This window comes from Sturnira hondurensis, unplaced genomic scaffold (genome assembly GCF_014824575.4).
Source record: "Sturnira hondurensis isolate 20B ecotype Veracruz unplaced genomic scaffold, ASM1482457v3 Scaffold0000880, whole genome shotgun sequence".
Taxonomy (NCBI): domain Eukaryota; kingdom Metazoa; phylum Chordata; class Mammalia; order Chiroptera; family Phyllostomidae; genus Sturnira; species Sturnira hondurensis.
Window position 1 is genome coordinate 23,394,177 of NW_028073511.1, and position 18,563 is coordinate 23,412,739.

The following is an 18,563-nucleotide window of genomic DNA, read 5'->3' on the forward strand; positions in this document are numbered from 1 at the left end:
AATATACATAAAATTTTTGTGAATTTTGTACAAGAATCAACATGTTATAAAATTCCCTTTTAGAAAGCCCTTTACTACTCTATCTACAAAACAAGAAGAAATTATTTACAATAATATATAGGGTCTGGAACTAATAAATCTCCTTTTTTATTACAAAGCCACAAGCATGTAATTCTTTATCATAACAATATCAAGGTAAAGCATACCATATGACATTTTAGATGAAATGTTGAAATTGTTGTCCATCTCATGTGAGGCATTCATGTACTATACCAAGCACACTCAAGCAAGCCTTACTTCTGCTGGCCTGTATGTCACTTGAGAAGAAATTATTCTAAAGACATCAATGTTGTCACAGAAGTAGAGAAACACTTCTGAGAATATCTGATCAAGGTGGGAAAAACTTTTTCATTTTCAGAAAAAGGACAAAAGAAAATCTGTGTATATAATAGAAAAAGTAGAAAGCTTAATAAAATGGCAGCTTAAACTGTATAGAGAAGTTGAAACAAACAAAGGAAATTCCAGAACAGAAATGAAATGAGCAAGTTCAAAACCCAAAGTCTGTATAAGAATCAGAGTTTCTGGGTTTGAATCTTAGGGCAAAGAAGGTAAGTATACTTTCTCGACCTCAGGTGAGTGTCCCCTTTGTACCTGCCACTACAAAGAATCTATTGAGAGCTCTCTTTATGTCCTTGTTCCTGAGACTGTAGATGAAGGGGTTCAGCATAGGTGTGACAACAGTGTACAATACTGAGGCAATTGCACTTGATGGTGAGTCATGGGTAACAGCAGAGCTGAGATACACCCCTAGGTTTGTACAATAAAATAAGGAGACAACTGAGAGATGAGATGCACAGGTGGAAAATGCTTTAAACTTCCCCTGAGCTGGTGGGATTGTCTTTATGGAGGACACAATCTTAGAGTAAGAGTAAAGGATCCCAGCCAGGGGACCACCACCTAGTAGCATAGTTACAAAATAAATCACAATGTTATTAAGAAAAGTGTCAGAACAGGCAAGTTGGGTCACCTGATTGAGTTCACAGAAAAAGTGGGGGATTTCCAAGCCTGGGCAGAAAGACAGCCTCAACACCATCAAGCATTGTAACAGGGTATTCATGGCACTTATGATCCAGGACACCAGAAGCAGCCGTCCACAGAGCCCGGGGTTCATGATGACCATATAGTGAAGGGGGTGACAGATGGCCACAAAGCGGTCATAGGCCATCACAGTCAGGAGGATATCATCCAACCCTCCAAAGAGTAAGAAAAAACACATCTGAGTGATGCATCCTGCATAGGTGATGGCTTTGCTCTGTGTTTGGACATTCACTAGCATCTTTGGGATGGTGGTAGAGGTGAAACAAATGTCTACCAAGGACAAGTTGAAGAGGAAGAAGTACATGGGTGTGTGGAGGTGGGGGTCTGAGCTGACCGCCAGGATGATGAGCATGTTTCCCAACACAGTGATCAGGTACATGGAGAGGAACAGCCCAAATAGGATGGGCTGCAGTTCTGGTGCCTCTGATAGTCCCAGGAGATGAAATTCTGACACTCTTGTAAGGTTCCCTGCTGCCATGAGGTGGAGGTGACTTTCAAGAAAGAGAAAAAGAACATGAGTAATTTTCACAAAAAGCAGTATTACTCACATGGCTGTAATGTTACAGTTTATATGTTGTAGTTAAAATATTAATTTCAGTATTTTGGGATGGATCTCTTCCCTCTATGATTTTTCTGTGTTAACCAGAGCATGAATTTTTTCCCCCAATCTGTTTTTCTCCTAAGGTGTTAGCCTAATTACAGTATTAAGAAGAAACTATTCAAATTGAGTGCTGATTATGTTTTCTGCACTGTCTAAGCTGTGAGTAGATGGTGCTGAAGAACACAAATTTCTATAAGTCAATATTGGAAAAAGAATATAGGAGCAAAAGATAAAAATAAATATAACATTGCAAATGGTGACAAATCCTATGAAGAAAACAAAAGCAGGTCCAAAGGGAAAATATCCAGGCTGTTCTGTTTTTCATGGGTTTTAGGTAAGACATGTTGACAAGTGCCATTTGCATGCTCAATCCAAGAGAGAAAGGGAAGGAGATCAAGGTTGTATGAGCAAGTGTGTACCTGGCAGTAGGGATGGCTGGTACCAAGGCCTTAGGGAAGAGCTGAAGGGATTTAGGAATTTGCTCAAAGGTGATGTCAGAGTATATAATGGGCCTGGGTTATGATTTTTTATGGTTTCTTCCAGTCAGTGGATCTCAACTGGTAATGACTTTACACCTAGCAATGTTTGAAGGGATACCACTAAACATCTACAATTCATGTTCACACAAATAAATGCCCCTGTATTTATAATCCATCCCCAAATATAAATTGTACAAGGTAACAAAATCTAGTTTAGACCAGCACTTCTTCAGTTTCAAACGCATATAGTGTACCCAGATTTCTAATTCAAATTCGGAATCTGACTCAGCAGATCTTTCAGTCTCAGAGAAGCTGTGTATCTGACAAGTGCCCAGGTGGTGTTGATGCTGCAGGTCCTGTCTGTGGACTGCTCTCTGGGAAGAAAGGCTGTGGTTCTGTGTTAGACTCAGTTACAAGTTGTTTCAGTTCTTGTGATTCAAACATCATCTTTATGTAGAGTTTTGGTGGCAGAGTGTATTCACTCACTCCAGAGGCTATGATTAAATCTGTGTATCCTTTATATAAAGGCCCTTGAGTGACACATAATCATAGTATTCTGCAAAATAATTTGTAGCTGGCAGATTTCTGACTTGTAGAATACCTATTAAGATATTCATATCCTAACCCCCAGTATGTTTGAATATGATGTTTTTTATATCAACTGGAAGGATAGGGTAGCAGAAGGAACAGGGGTGCAATCAGCTGACTTGAAGGTAGAAGATGAGTAGGATCATACAAGGGGGCAAAGTCAGCACAGTACTCATCTAGATGCAGAGAGGGAGACCAGGAGAAAATGTGACACTGCTGGCTTTGACGAAGGTGGGAGGTCCCTGTGCCAAGGAATGTAGGTGGTCAGAACACAAACTGGAATTAAGGAGAAGACAGCTCTCCCCTGTCTCTCTTAGGTTTTCCCTGAGCCTCTAGAATGGACCCAGCTTTGTAGACACCTTGAGATTAGCCAGAGAGACTCATGCCAGGCTCTGACAGCTAGAACTGTACACCCATATCTGTGCTCACTGAGAATGACTGGTGTGGGAGTGCTTCCTAGCAGTCTCGGCAGTCTAATAGAGTCAGTCATCCAGTGACATGTGATGGAGGGGCTGAGTTTAAGTGTCTGCATTTGTTAGCTTCCTTGGGTAGGCATTTTACTCTGAAAATCCACAGGGAATAGAACAGAAATTTTAAAATATTTGGAGATTTCCACCTCGTTAGCTGGAACAGTGAAGTCATCATGGCATAAATATAAACGTGAACTAGGATGTCTTGGTGTCATTAAGATTTAAGGTATAATGTATGTCCTTAATTTTTTCATTCCTGAATTTTCAAAACTATTCTTTCTCAGTGTACAATTTCCAAAACCATTGTTTCTCAGCATGCTACTTTGGCTAGAATAGGGTGAGTCCTCAATTTATATTCCCAAGAGCATGACAGAATTTCTCATTCAATGCATAGAAAAATGTGCACTGCATGGAAAGGCTGAGTGTGGGATAGGAACTTCTACTAATTGTTTGAATAGAGACATAAAAGGGCACAAAATCCTAAAATATATTAGCCTCACCAGTAATGAAGTAGAACTACTTAGGATTCCATTTAGACTTATTAAATATTTTCTCATGTGAATATGCAGTGTGAGAGAAGATACTGCAATGTCTCCTTAACTGCTACTGCAAGGTGCTGTCTACTTCTACTGCTACTGCTACTGCAGTAGAAGTAGACAGCACTGCTACTTAACTGCTTAACTGCTTAAGCAGTTAACTGTTTCCTTAACTGCTACTGCAAGGTGCTGTCTAATTCTACTGGCTGGATCTTCCAATGAATAGAAAACATGCTGAAATACACCCCATCCTGGAATTTTAGTACAAGTGCTCTTAATTCACTGCACTGCTCTCCACACCCAATGTTCCATTTCCTTCTCCCCAAACAGGAAATTCACTCACAAGTGTTTTCATTTTCCTGTAGCCATTTCATGCATCTCATTCATTGTACAGCATCATCCGACTGGACTCCCAGGCCCATTACTTGGCCTTGGAGAGCAGACTCAAACAGACACATCCTTGTTAACATATTAAGTAAGTTAAGTATAAATTAGTTCCTTAACTAAAAATACAAACAGAGATACCTGGTCTCAGGACTGGGATGATTATGGTCCTAGTGCCTCAGTAAAAGTTCTCAGGTTCCATTCTCTCTGACTTTTTCCTTATGTACTGACCAGGCTCTTAGACTCCTCTGGATGGGTTTTCTGAAAGGAAGATTTTCCGTGTGTAAGTGAGAATTGCTCCCTGTAGGGCTGATGATGGAGACTGAAGCTCTGTCCCACACAAGATAGTAGGAAGGAGTGAAGCATCAGTTCTTGAGCAAGACTTAGGAATCAACAGCAACAACCATGTCCTGTCCACCATCATTGTACAAGCTCAGGTACTGCATGAGAGATATTCAGAACTCTCTGTATATTGGCTTGACACATTTCCCTTGTGTTATTCCTACATCTAAGCATGTGATTTCCCCCAGGGCCTCTGTAATTAACAGGAAGACAATTTTTCCTAATGATTCTCAGATCTCAAAAGACCATGGTAGAAGCCAGGTGGATTTAGATTTTTTTTTTTTTGGTTTCCAGAGTTTGGCTTTATTTTGCTGTACAGAAATCATTTTCAGCCATTTTGAGGTAGACATCATTGAAGGAAAGGCTCTGTCAAATTAATACTGCATTTCACTGCAGCTTGGTCCATTGAAGAAGCCACATCTGGGATACAAAAGAAGCTTCTACATTTACCTGCTTTATGATAGGTTTCTTATTCCTTTGGTCTCACCAATTTTATCAGGTTAAAACTCCGCACACAGGCTTGCTTCAAAATGACTCTTGAAGTCTCAAGTTCAGTTAGAATTTTAGGCCCACATAAACCAATCTTTGTGGCTAGGTTACATGGGAACTATCATAATACTTGACAGGACACAAAATGTAAAGCTATAAGGAAAATGTCAAAATGCTGTCCCAAAATATGGAATATTTAATTTCAAATCTTAATGTCAAGAGGACAGATGGCACATAAATTGTATTGGTCCAGCTCCTGAGCAGCAGAAACACATAACTGCAAAGGCTATATGATTAAAAGATACAAACACTGTATCAAGTTCTCTGTATCAGTATCACAATGTTGTTTTAAAACTTACCCTTCACAGAAAAAAAAGCCAGCTTTGGTTAAACAGTACAGAATGTGGTCACCTGTCAATTCTGAATAGCCACTCCATGAAAACAAGTTAATACTCAATATTAGAAAGGGGAGTTGTATTTACTGGTGCCGCGCTCTGCAATCTCTTAGTTCAGATTACAGAGGCAGGCCTTACAATATTGATTTCATACAATATGTATTATTTGCCAAATTTTAAAGTTTGTCTAGTTAGATGGCAACACAGACTGCTGTTAGTCTTCCCCATTGCCGCTGCCCGCGGTAGCAAGGTGGTCGCGAGGTGAGGCGAGGGACTTAAAGAATGGAGAGGACCATAAGCTCTGCTGGCAAATGGCGACTTTATTCAAGGAACTGCTGGCTTATATGCAGAACTGCAGTGGCCTGAGAACAATGCTGTTTTACAAAAGTTTGTACACTCCCGAAAGCTATCAAGAGGGCAAGATGTTCTCATAGCCTGAGAACATTACCCCACAGATAACAGTGTCCTCATGACTATCACTTTCTTGGAACATGACGCATATGCCAAGATCTTGTTCTTTCCTTCAAGGCTGAGAAGGAGAAGGTCCAGAAGATGTCAAGATACCCGCCGGCTCCAGGGACCAGAAACCAAGTCCCTCCACCATTTTCACAGTGGGGGCTGTGTCCTTGGTCCCCTGCGGCCTGGCGGGCTCCCACACCCCATAGATGTCATTTTTCTTGCACTTCATTTCCTCAAAGTCAAACTCGGTTTCTGTCATCCTTTTATAGATGTCTTTAATGTCATCACACGTTGTCTCAAAGTGAGTTATAGCATCACATGTATGGGAAATAGAGATCTGGCTTTCTGTTCCCAAATCTTTTGGTACAAGCAGGTCACTGATGCTAAAGAATTTCTGTTCAATTGGTTCCAAGAGCTCCAAAGCTTGTTTGATTTCTTTCTTGGGTTCCTTTGTCTCCACAGTTGTACTGACTAGGGTGATGTACTTCCCTTGTGCTGCCACATTGTGTGCAGAAGAGATCATGCAGACATAGATATCTGACTTCCTGTTGACCTGGTTCTGAGGCATAATGATCTGACAGGATTTGGCATCATTGGTGTTTTTGATGGGGTGACTGAGGATACAGATAACTCAGGTCACCTGACCTACTTTTTCTACCTCATCTTTTACATAGCTGGGGTCACAGATGAGCTGCTTACAATGAGCAATCTCTCCTTCAGATTTAACACCAATCACTTTTCCACTTTCCACAATGATTTCTTCAGTTGGTTTATTCAGCATGTAGGAAATTCCATAAATAGCATTTAGCCTAGAAAATTTTTTAAATTACAATTGGTACTTTATAATTGTTTCAGCTACTGAAGTCTCCTTTCTTAGATTTTAATGAGTTAAAGGCAATATATATTTGTTCATTTGCCTTCTAGAAAGCATTAGTTTAAGTCATTAAAGCATTAATTATAAAACAGTCAAAACCATGAAGTGATGTCTCATATTCACAGTTACTAACTTTAAATCAAATTTAGATTTTATGACTCCTTGTCTTGGGTCTCATTGCTTCCCAGAGGTCTCACCTCCTAGTACGTTTTTCTAACACCGAGTGAACATTTTCTCCAAAGTCTGAGACTATGAAACCCATCAGAACCAGGTAGTCCCTTTGGTACCCAAGAATTTATTTGTGGTGGCAACACCACCCTGTTGTCTCCAGAGCATTGCTATCCCCTCTTCAGTGAGGGGAGAACTGTGTTCCTTTGGTATGCAATCCTGGCTACCACACTACCTGATTTCCTGATGTGTTTGTCAAAATAAATAGAAATTTCTTAATAATATCACAAGTTATGAGCTGTCATTTACTGTTTCATTATAAAATACGTGTTACCCTTTGATAGTTTTATGCTATATAATCTGAACTTAGTACCTTATAGACTTTTCTGATATAATTTTTGAAAAGTCCATTCTACTAGGTATTATTATCATGAACTGCATTTCCTTTTGTAGAAATGGGGCTGGAAGGGCTTTAGTGATTTGCTCAAAGTTATGAACTAAGTGAGGGGTGAACCTTGATTGAAATCTGCCAGGTTGCTTCCAGTTTTCAAACTCTGGGCCTGTGTTCTCCTCCTGAGATGATTTTGCCCCTGAAACCTGTGGAAAGAGGCCATCAACAACCTACAGTAGCCCTCACAAATAATTATCCCACCCCTATTGTCAGGGTGAGGAGGTGACAAAGCCTAGTCTAGACCAGCACTTCTTCAACTTCAAGGTGCATATGAGTCACCCAGGATTACTGTTCAGATGCAGGTCTTGGTGGGCCCAGTGGTTCTTAGAATCAAATTTGTTCCCAGGCCGTGTTGATGCTGCAGGAGCTGGTCTCTGGACTACAGTTTGAGTAGTATGGCTGGGTCTATGTTAGAGTCAGGTGTAGGTACTTTTAGGTCTTCAGAACCAAAAATTATTTGCATGTAACTTTGAATGGATAGTGTATATTGACTCAGTCTAGAAGCTGTTATAAATTCATTGTTCAATTATTTTATATAAGGATTCATGAATAACATATGATATGCTTCTGAAAAGTACCTAATTTGATTTGTTTGCATAAGGGCTCTTGTGTGACACTATGGAAATTGTTAGTGAAGAAAAATTTGCAGTAAGCAAAAGAAGAGCTTCTAAAGAATTACATCATAATTCCCATAAACTTGTATTGTGTTACTTTCCAATGCAAGACAGAATTAAAGTAGCAGATGGAATAGTGTGACTAATCAGCTAATTTTAAGATAAAATGCCATGATTATGTAGGTGGGACTGATGTACTCACCATGGTCCTAACATTGGAACAAGATGGAAGAGTAGTTGGAACCAGAGGGAAACTGAAGGATGCTACATGGCTGGCTTTGAAGATGGAGAAAGGGCCCAGTGTCAAGAGAAACTGGGGTAGGAGAGGAAACGGGATCCTCCCTGAAGCATCCAGAAGGAGTCTAGCTCTGCAGATATCTTGCTTTCAGCCCATTGACTCATCAGGCTTCAATCCCCCAGATCTATAGGTATATTAATTTGTTTCTTTTAAACCCTTAGTGTGGCAATTTGTTACAGCAGCAATAGCACTGTTATGCAGACACGTATTCAATTATTTTTAGGGGAAAGTGATTTTAAGGATCTCAATTCATTTACTTGCATCCCTTGGGTGAGGACCTATTCTGTTGAAACACCCAATCAGTAGAAGAAACAAATCTAAAGTCAATTTGGAGATTCTTCCCCATTAGCAGGTACAGATATCCCTACAGTATAAAAGAAAAGATGATTCTGACTTTGAAGTCTTTGGACATTGAGAGAGGAAAATAATTAAAGACAACTGCCCTAGCCATAAGGCTCAGTGAGTTGGAGCATCATTCTGTGTATCAAAAGGTTATGGGTTGGATTCCTGGTAAGGGCACTTGCATGGATTTGGGGGTTTGATCCTCCATTGGGGCATGTGTGGGTGGCAATGGATCAATCTTTCTCATTTGAGTCTCTCTCTCTTTCTCTACCCCTCTCTCTCGAATCAATGGAAACATGTCCTGAGGTGAGGATAAAAAAATTACAGACAACCATACTGCTTAAAATCTTTGTGTGTAAGTTTGTGCACTTTTAAATCTTCCTTTTAATTCAACCTGTTACAATTTTCTTTCCTGTCCTCTTCAGTTTTCTCTGAAATTTCCTTTCAACATCGAAGATGGGAAAGGAGTTCATTTATGTACATTTATGCAATTAAATGTTTATTTATTAAATCACTATATTTATACATATAAATATTATACAGACACATATACATATACACATAAACACACTACTAGCCCATAAGAGAGTCCTGACTCAACAAAGTATTTCCACACATTTCTTTTTTTCTGCACTACATTCATTAGATTTATTATTATTGCACATTACCATCAGAAATAAGAAAATGGGCTCAGGGAGATTCAATTTTTCAGAAATATGTAACAATGAATTTAAAACCTTTGTACATACATATCTTTGAATTACGTAAACATGGACGCATGTAATATGCATTCTTAATTTTGTAAGGCCCCTTTAATTAAGCAAACTGTACATTTTAAATATGAGCAAGAAAAAAACCTAGTGATGCATGGCTCTGGGTAAGATGTAGAGCACAGGTAGCTGAGCCACACTTTAACGGGTTGGGAGAAATGTCACTGGGTAGGGAGCAATGTGTCTTAAATGGATATTAAAAAGTAGCATTAAATTAAGGTAAATCACATATTTTTGTAAACTAAAAGATTAGCTTACATATATAAATAGAGTAAACTGACATAAATTGGTTCAAGACAGGGTGCAGGTCAGCCTTACATGACTTCATGGATGAGCTATAGACACTCAGTGCAGAGACTCACTGCTGATGCAGACCCAGGAAATTCAGGGCAGAGATCAGAACAACTCCCATCACATAAACCCATTTGAGAAAAAAGGTGTTTTAATCATATAGCATTTAGGACAAGTTGTTAGACAGCATTAGCTAATTGGTACAATAATCCAGGCACACAAAACCGAGGGCAATAATTAGTAACTTTCCGTTTCTCAATTTTTGGTACATGTGCTGAGATTTTGAGACAGCATTTGTGATCATTCAGTTATTGGAGTTTATTTTGGATAACTGGATTAACAAGTGACTCTATTTAGGTTCCTCCAAGGTAGCATGGATAGATTCTATTTGGGTTCCTTCCAGGTAACGTGGATAGGTTGGAAGGATTTGCATGTTTAGCATAAAAATGGTAACCCTGCACCACAGGCCTGGGAAGCAATTCAAGCCCTCTTGTGCATCACCCTCTGGTCATGGAGAAGGAAGAGATTCCAGCGCATGAGGAGATATGAATGAATAATATTGATGTAGTTTACATGCTGTCTATCTCATAATTAGGCCAAATTTTAGAAAAGTGGAGATATTTTGTTTAGAGCTACAGGGGAATTGTATTTGTACACAGAATTATAATTTTGAAGAAGAAACAGGAAAATAATTGAGTAATAAAAGTAAAAATATACTAACCATCCTTTACCTCAATGAAAAAAGGCTGTTGCACATAGAATCCATTTTCTATAGAACTGGAGTAGATTACAACTTGAAAAAATATTTTGCAGAGTAATCCAGTAATTAATGCTTTTCCACTTTTGTTTAATTTTGACCGAAGCTCATATTAGGTCAATCTGTTTGAAAAATTTGTCTTTCCATGTGGACCCTGCCTGGAGTATTTGATAAACAATGTTTGCCCAGAACAATGGTAGCCATTGAGGATACTGAACTGAATGAGAGAATAGAATCAGGCATCCAGTTAAAAATAAGCAGGCGGTGAAAGACAAATACCATATGATCTCACCTATAAGTGGAACCTAATCAACAAAACAAACCAGCAAGCAAAATATAACCAGAGACACTGAAATTAAGAACAACCTGACAGTAACCAGAGGGTTGGTGGGAGGGGATAATTGAGGGAAGGAAAGGAGGGAGAGGGGAAGGGTTTTCAGGAACAACTGTAAAGGACACATGGACAGAACCAAGGAGGGTGGAAGCAGGGGAAAAAATGGGAGTGGCTGGGGTGTGGAAAAAGTGGTGAGGGGTAAATGCAGACAACAGTACTTGAACAACAATAAAATAATTTCAAAGATAAAAGAACAAACTGATGGTAACCAGATGGGAGGTGAAAGGAGGATAATGGGTAAAGATAGGGGAGAATCATGAAGGAACATATATAAGCAACCCACGACAAAGCCAAAGTGGGGAAGAATTGGAGGTGGGAGGTGGGGGTAGGTGGGGTGGGAGAAAGTGATGGAGGCAAATGGAGACAACTCTACTTGAACAACAATAAAAAATAAAATCATTAAAAAATCTATTTGATCAGAAAAAACAATCTGCAGAATGTGAAAACCCATGTTAGCAGGAAGAATAGTTAAGGGAGTGAAGTAGACTAGAAGGACAGACCAAAGTGGAAACTGTATGTCACATTTCCCAGTGAAAACGTCACATGAACCGATTTAGTTAACAAGTGGAGTTTATTTCATGTGGGTAATACAACTCATGAATTCTTCCAGTAACACAAAAGAAAATTCTTGAGATCCCATGTACTATTTGAGAAGACATTATTCTTAGGAAGTCCATATGACCCCAGGAAATAAATCGGAATTTCCAAATATTTTTTTCTGAAACTTGGGAAAAGCTTCGTGAAAGTGAGATAATGGACAAAGAGAAAAAGTCTGTATATTAGAGTAGAAAGCATGATAAACTGAATTAATTACTTCTATTTTTAGAGAAGTTGAATTTAGATAAGTGGATATTCTAGTAAATGAGTAAAAGAGGCATATAAAACTTTCTGAGCCCATTGATGTCCCTCTCCACAGACTGGTGGCAGGACCTGCTCCAACTTGTACTTGACTCTGAAGTCTTCAGGAGCAAGATGGGCATTGTCAACCTGCAGAGCAGTGTGAGCTTTGTTCACAGAAGCTGCAAAGACCTGAGCCGTTGGGTCCTTGATGGTCTTGAAATGATGTCCCCAGTGTTTGTATTGGGGCCCTGTTTTCTCTAGGTGTTTCTGGAATATTCTTTTCCATCTCCAGTTATCAGTCTCCAAGCTTCTCACTGTGTCCAGGTAGAAGGCCAGGTGGTCATACAGACATTGCCTAGCTACTTTCTGGCTCTGGATGCCCTCTATGCCTGCCAGAACCCCGGTCATCCCTGCATCCAGGACCTCCAGATTCATAGCTAATCCACACACTAGGACATGGAGATCTGGGAACCTGGGTCCCCAGAGCCTGAAGAGATGCTGTTTGAGCTGCTGGCTGGTCGGGCTGGTGGCTGTGCTACTGAGGAATCCCAGGGTCTGGTAGTTTGTGGAGAATCTGGAACAGGCTTTGAAGCTCATGTTTTTCAGGGACAAAGGCCAAAGGCCAAAGTCCCGATTACAATATTTTCTTAAATAATTTATTTATTAATTTAGATCTAAAGAGGAAGATGGAGAGAGAGAGAGAGAGCAAAAGGAAAGCGTGATGAGACAGAGAGAGAAATGCTGATCTGGTTTCCACTTTTTGATGCATTCATTTGATGCTTCCTGTATGTGCCCTGATAGAGAAATACAAAACAACCTGAAAACAATTAATTAATTGGCAATGACTACATTCCTATTAACAATTACTTTGAATGGAAATAGATGAAATGTTCCAATGATATGGCAAATGCATAAAAATACGTGATAGATTTCTATATCTATATATACATATACATATATATATACATATACATATACCTATGCCTATACATATACATATACATATACACACACACTATAGAGTATTACTTAGCCCTGAAAAGTATGTGATCTTGCCATTGTGACAACATGGATGGACTTAGTGGGTATAAAGCTAAGGGGAATAAGACAGACCAAGAACAAGAGTTAGATTAACAATTGGAGGAGATAGCCAGGGACAGCAGATCCCTGGAAGTATCAAAGAGGATGGTTAAGGTCAATTGGCGTCAACTTCTGACATCACCAGAGGCAGACCCAGAAAGAAAAAAACTGGTAAATGTAAGAGGCTACTGAGTTGACAGCCACTGTGGTCTTCTCCATGATTTGCGATATTTTCTTACCTGCATAGCTTTTTCACATTCATTTCTTGTTCAGCAAGTTTGTACATGTTGTCACTAGATTTTATACTATCATGTATTCCAGTTGACATATTTTGCCCCTCCCTCTTCTTAGCCCATTTTCCCTTCCCCCTTCCTCGCATTATTTACATTTCAAATTTTGTTTTCTCTCTTCCTACAACTTGCTTTCATTCTGCACTCTTACTATTTCTTCCCCATCCAGACACACAAAACCAATTTTTTTTTGCCAAGGGTCATCTCACCTCCTTTTTACCTTCTCTTAAAATACTCACATTCTTTCTCCACCTTAAACAATCTTTGCTAGTTGGCTGTGGGTAGGGAAGTTGTTGTTGCATTATTTATTCAATTTTATCTCTAGAGCCTTACTAATTCTGTGTTTCAAATATGAAATCTTAATGGTCCCTTCTACTACTTGTTTTTCCTGTTACATTTTAATTTTACTGTCTTACAATTAGCCTGTTTTGTTTTTTGTTTATTTTTGTCTATTTTCTATTTCTTTTCCATTCTGACCTTTTCGTTTTCTTACTTCTTCTGTTTTTATTTTTTCTGTCTCCTTATACACCAAATTTTCATTTTCCCTTCTCTTAGGGAAATTCCTTCCCGCTTTTGTTCCTCACTGTTAGTATTCCCTTTCCCTCTATTATTTCCAAATGACTTCCCATTCCTCTAAACATTTCTTAGACATTACTTTGTTTCTTCCCCCCCTTATTTTTACTTTTCTTTTTCCCATCTTATAGATGGTATCATATACCATCAATATTAATTTTATGTTGTTTCTTGTTGATAGTACTATGGTGGATCTTTCTCTCCAATTTGGCTCCTAAACTTTTATTAATTATTTATTTTTCCTTCCTTTTTTTCTCTTTCTCACTTTATTTTATTTCATATTATTTTAATTTCTGTTTAAGCCAAATACTATATGTTTCCCTTCTCTACTCCATTCCACATTCTTCATTCCCTATTTTTATTCATGATGTAAATTTACCATCTCTGTTTCTCTTGCCCCAACTCCCAAATCTTATTAGTGCTCCTCCCTCTACTCTCTCAAAATCATTTGTCTTTCAGTAGGTCATTTCATATCTGCTCTTCTTTCTTATATAGTCTTAAATTCTTTACACCATTATTAATACTGGTTCATTTACAGTTGATAGTGGGATTGTGGAGGATAGTTAATTTTGTGGTTGTTGGTTTCTTTCCTGGGATTTGTGGTTTTATTCTGGCAATAGCTGCACAACATCACACAAGACATGGTGGGTTGAGTGACCCTGAAGCAACCAGCTAAAGAAAAGGACCCACCAAAGAAAGATACAACAACAATCAACCCAATTAGATCCAGAGAACGAGCATAAAAGGCATCCCACGAGCACCAATTCAGGTGACCAAGGAGACTGCACCACTGAATCTCACAGGCCATAGATGTTCACACAAGTGAAAATAGATCAATTTAAGAAAGAGAAGCAAAAAAGAAGAGTCTCATCAAAAAGTGGGAAGACAAAGAAACAACCCCAAGGAAAAAAAGAATCCTCAAAAAGAATGCTAAATGAAATAGAGGGAAATTAACTATCAGATAGTAAGTTTAAAACAATGGTTATAAGAAAGCTCAGTCCAAATTACCAAAAACTGCAGAGAAACTACAATGAACTTACTGGAAACTACATCAGCAGAAAAAAGGACATAGAAACAATCAACAAGAGTCAAGAAGAAATAAAGAATACAATTTCTGAATTGAGGAACACAGTAGAAGGCATCAAAAGTGTACTCGATGAAGCAGATGATCAAATCAATGAGCTGGAGAACAAGGGAGGAAAAAAACTTCCAAAAACATGAATAAAAAAGAAAAAGACTCAAAAAGAACAAAGATGATTAATGGAACTGCAGGACAACATGAAAACAAATAATATCTGTATAATAGGGATAGCAAAAGGAGAAGAGAAGCAAGGAATAAAAAAGTTGTTTGAAAAATTAATGATGGAAAACTTCCCCAACTTGACAGCACAAACCACACAAGTCCAGGAAGCAGAGAGGGTCCCAGTCAAGAGGAACCCAAGGAAGCCCACCCCAAGACACATCATAAATACAATGGCACAATTCAAAGAAAAAGACAGACTCTTAAAGGCAGCAAAGGAGAAAAAAGAAAGTAATGTACAAGGGAGCCCTGATTAGGCTAGCAGCTGACTTCTCAAGAGAAACATTACAAGCCAAAAGACACTGGCAAGAATATTCCAACTAATGAAAAGCAAAGGCCTGCAACCAAGGCTACTCTATTCAGCAAGGCTCTCAATTAAAGTGAAAGGCCAACTAAGGAGATTCCCAGACAAAAACAGGCTAAAAGAATAAACCTCCACCAACCCAGCATTGCAGGATATGCTAAAGGGACTGCTTTATGAAGAGGAAGAAAAACAGTGAAGGAGGAAGAAAGATACAAAGGGATAAAATGGCAATGGAAAAGTACCTATTGATAATAGTCTTAAATATAAATGGATTAAATGCGTGAATCAGAAGACAGAGGGTAGGTAGCTCAATGAATAAGAAAGCATAACCCACAAATATCCTGCCTACAACAGGGCTACTTCAAGACAAAAGACCTACACAGACTGAAAGGGAAGGACTGGAAAAAATTATGCCAAGAAAATGGACAAGAAAAAACAGCCAGGGTAGCAATACTTATATCTGACAAAATAGACTTCACAACAAAAGACATAATCAGAGTTGCAGAAGGATATTTTGTAATACTCAAGGGAAGAATCCATCAAGGAGACATAAATATTATAAACATATATGCACCCACCAGAGAAGCACCAAAATATATAAGGAAATTCTTGGAGGACTTCTAGAAAGATATAGACAGCAACACAATAATAGGGGGTTTTTAACATCCCACTCTCAACAATGGATAGATCTTCTAAATAAAATATCAACAAAGATATTGTTGAACTGAATGACACATTAGATCAAATGGACCTAACTGGTATATATAGAACCTTTTATTCCAAAGAAGCAAAACACACATTCCTTTCAAATGCACATGGAATATTTTCAAAGGTAGACCATTTCATAGGACACAAAACAAGCTTCAAAAATTCAGAAAAACTGAAATCATATCAAGTATTTTCTCAGAACACCAGTACTTAAAACTACAAACCAACCTCAAGGAAAAAATTCAAACTCAAAACTTATGAGGATGAAGATGGCAGTGAGGCAGGAGGGAGCAGATTCCACTCCCTCCTACACCCAGGAGAAAAACCTAGCCAATCTACAGAGGAACAGAGCAAACAGCCAACAGTACCCCAACATATATAAAAATAAGAGACCAAAAATTGTAGTAGACACTAAAAATCAGACAGTAAGCAGAGTGCTTGAGGGCAATAAGGTCCCAGGGACCAAGGCAGGGGCCAGTGCAGCTGCAGCTCCAGTCTCCTGCCCTCTGGATCTGCCACAGAGTCCTTGGAAGGGAGCCAAATCAACTGCTCCCTCCCCAGCCAAACAAGGTTTCAGTAGCACCCGGAGAGATCTAGTTGCTTGAAATCGCAGGGAGGGGAATAAGGACTAAATGGCAAACACACAGGGGCTGTGAGCACCCACGGAGTCTGTGGATGCTTGTTGAAGAGTTGAGAGTCACACAGTGGTGGGTCCTGGGCCCAATAGGTCCAAATCTGGCTAGGAAATTGGGCTGTGCTAGAGACTAGGCCACTGTACAGAGTGGTAGGCTTGAGTAGGAGGAATCTCTCAAAAAGTAAAAGTGAAAAGAGAGACACTGCTTGGGGAATTCTCCTGCAGCGGCCACTCTGGCCTTCTCCCCACCCAGCTGGGCAGTGATCTTGAGGTTGTGCAGAAGGCCCTGCGCACCCCCACAGCACTGGAAAGGGTGCGAGCCAAACCCATGGGTCCTAGACAGCCTGGCCAAGTGCATGCTTGCATCTCCCTTCCAACCCAGCCCACAGTGATAACCCCTGGGAGAGTATGCTCTGAGGAAGGCCTGGATCCCACACCCAAGGTGTGGGGAGAGGTGACAGGCTAGCTCTGGGCAGAGTGCACTGAGTGCAGATCAGGAAGGGAGAAAAGCCATACCAATCGCTCCTCAGCCTGCTGTAGTCAGCATGATCAGAAAAACTGATCTGTTCAGTTTGAAACCAGCAAGAGGCTTTAAAAAAATAATTTTTAATTTTTAAAATTTTATTATTTTTTATCGTTCAATTCCTTTTCTCTCTATTTCCTTCTTTCTTGTTTTATTCCTTATTTCTTCCCAATTTTATGTTTTCTTCCTTCCTTCTTCTGCTTTTAAAAAAAGTACCTACAAGTGGGGAGAGGGGAGAGAATCACAGGGGAAAAGGGGAAGGACTTACATGAACAAGTATAAAGGACACATGGACAATAACTAAGGTCGGGGGGCAGATGGGGGGGAGGTGGGGAGCACTGAGGGGGCAGGGCTGGGAATATAAGAAAGAAAACTGTACTTGAACTAGAGTTAAATAAAAAATGAAAAAAAAAAACCGTACAAGTGAGACAAAAAACCTGGAACTGGGAAATGACCAGAGTTAGACCCAAAGAGGGGGCATCCAACAGTTGAGAGTGAGACAAATTTCACTTTGCTATTACAGAGAACCTGAAAGTTATTGCATATTTATATTACTATTTTTCATTATTATTACATCTTTTATTTTAAGAGTAGTTTTGTATTCCTCTTCTTTCTGTATAGTCTTCTTTGCTTTGCTGGTTATATTGTATCATTTGGCAGGTTTTCTGTGTTCTCTCTTTAATAGTGTATCACTAATTTACTGTCCCTGACTTCACTTGTGTTCCACTAGCATATTATTCAAAGTCCTATACTGCCTATTCTTGTTATCCAGATCACATAGACTCTATCATATAATTGTTGTTGTAATATTATTGTAAATAACAGCTGTTCCATACAATTGTAAATACTTCAAAACATCCTTCCTAAATCTTAGCCCACTTCACATTTTTCAGAATTTTATTACTGTAGTGGGTAACTCTATTCTCTCACACAGTACACACATTTACTCTCCTTTACTCTCACCTTACCTCAGAATCTGACCTCCCACAACCTCACTGCTTTCTAGATCCAATTCACAATCCTTCTCTTCCTAACAAGAGCCTTATCTTCTTTCCATTATTTCTAAAATGTTGCTAGCTGGGTCAAAGATAATGATTAACACTATACATAGCCAAAAAATCACCTGTCTCTTCTCTACTGGCTGCTACTGTAAATATCATAGAATATTCTTTTGCTGTATTAAACCATTTTGCCTTCCCCTCCAAATGATCACAAAAAAAGAGTAGGTGGAAGTTGTGAATACAAGGATATATGCTGGAAGAGGAAACCAAACAACAAAGAAACCACTAACAGAGAACAACAGAAGAAGATTAAGAAGGAAGTGGAAACCCACAAACCTCAACCCAGGATCCATCTGGAAATATAACTAAATAGGGAAGAAATTACCCAGAACAAATAACTGAACAAGAGCAAGAGAGAATACTCAAAACCTTGTATGCACAGAAGAACCAGCTTCAACGCAACCTGCCCACACAAGCACAACAAAATACAAGAGGTGGTAGACAGAGTGA

At 39.1% G+C, this 18,563-nt stretch overlaps 1 protein-coding gene and 1 pseudogene across 1 annotated transcript; both read right to left on the reverse strand.

Moving 5' to 3' along the window:
- Positions 1–628: 628 nt before the first annotated feature.
- On the reverse strand, positions 629–9,686 carry LOC118994333 (olfactory receptor 7A10-like). Its single transcript, XM_037056989.1, has 2 exons — positions 9,677–9,686; positions 629–1,566 (listed from the first exon to the last, which is right to left on the reverse strand). The coding sequence occupies exons 1-2, from the start codon at positions 9,684–9,686 to the stop codon at positions 629–631; spliced, it is 948 nt and encodes a 315-aa protein (XP_036912884.1).
- On the reverse strand, positions 5,525–6,652 carry LOC118993473 (rab GDP dissociation inhibitor beta-like; annotated as a pseudogene).
- Positions 9,687–18,563: the final 8,877 nt, after the last annotated feature.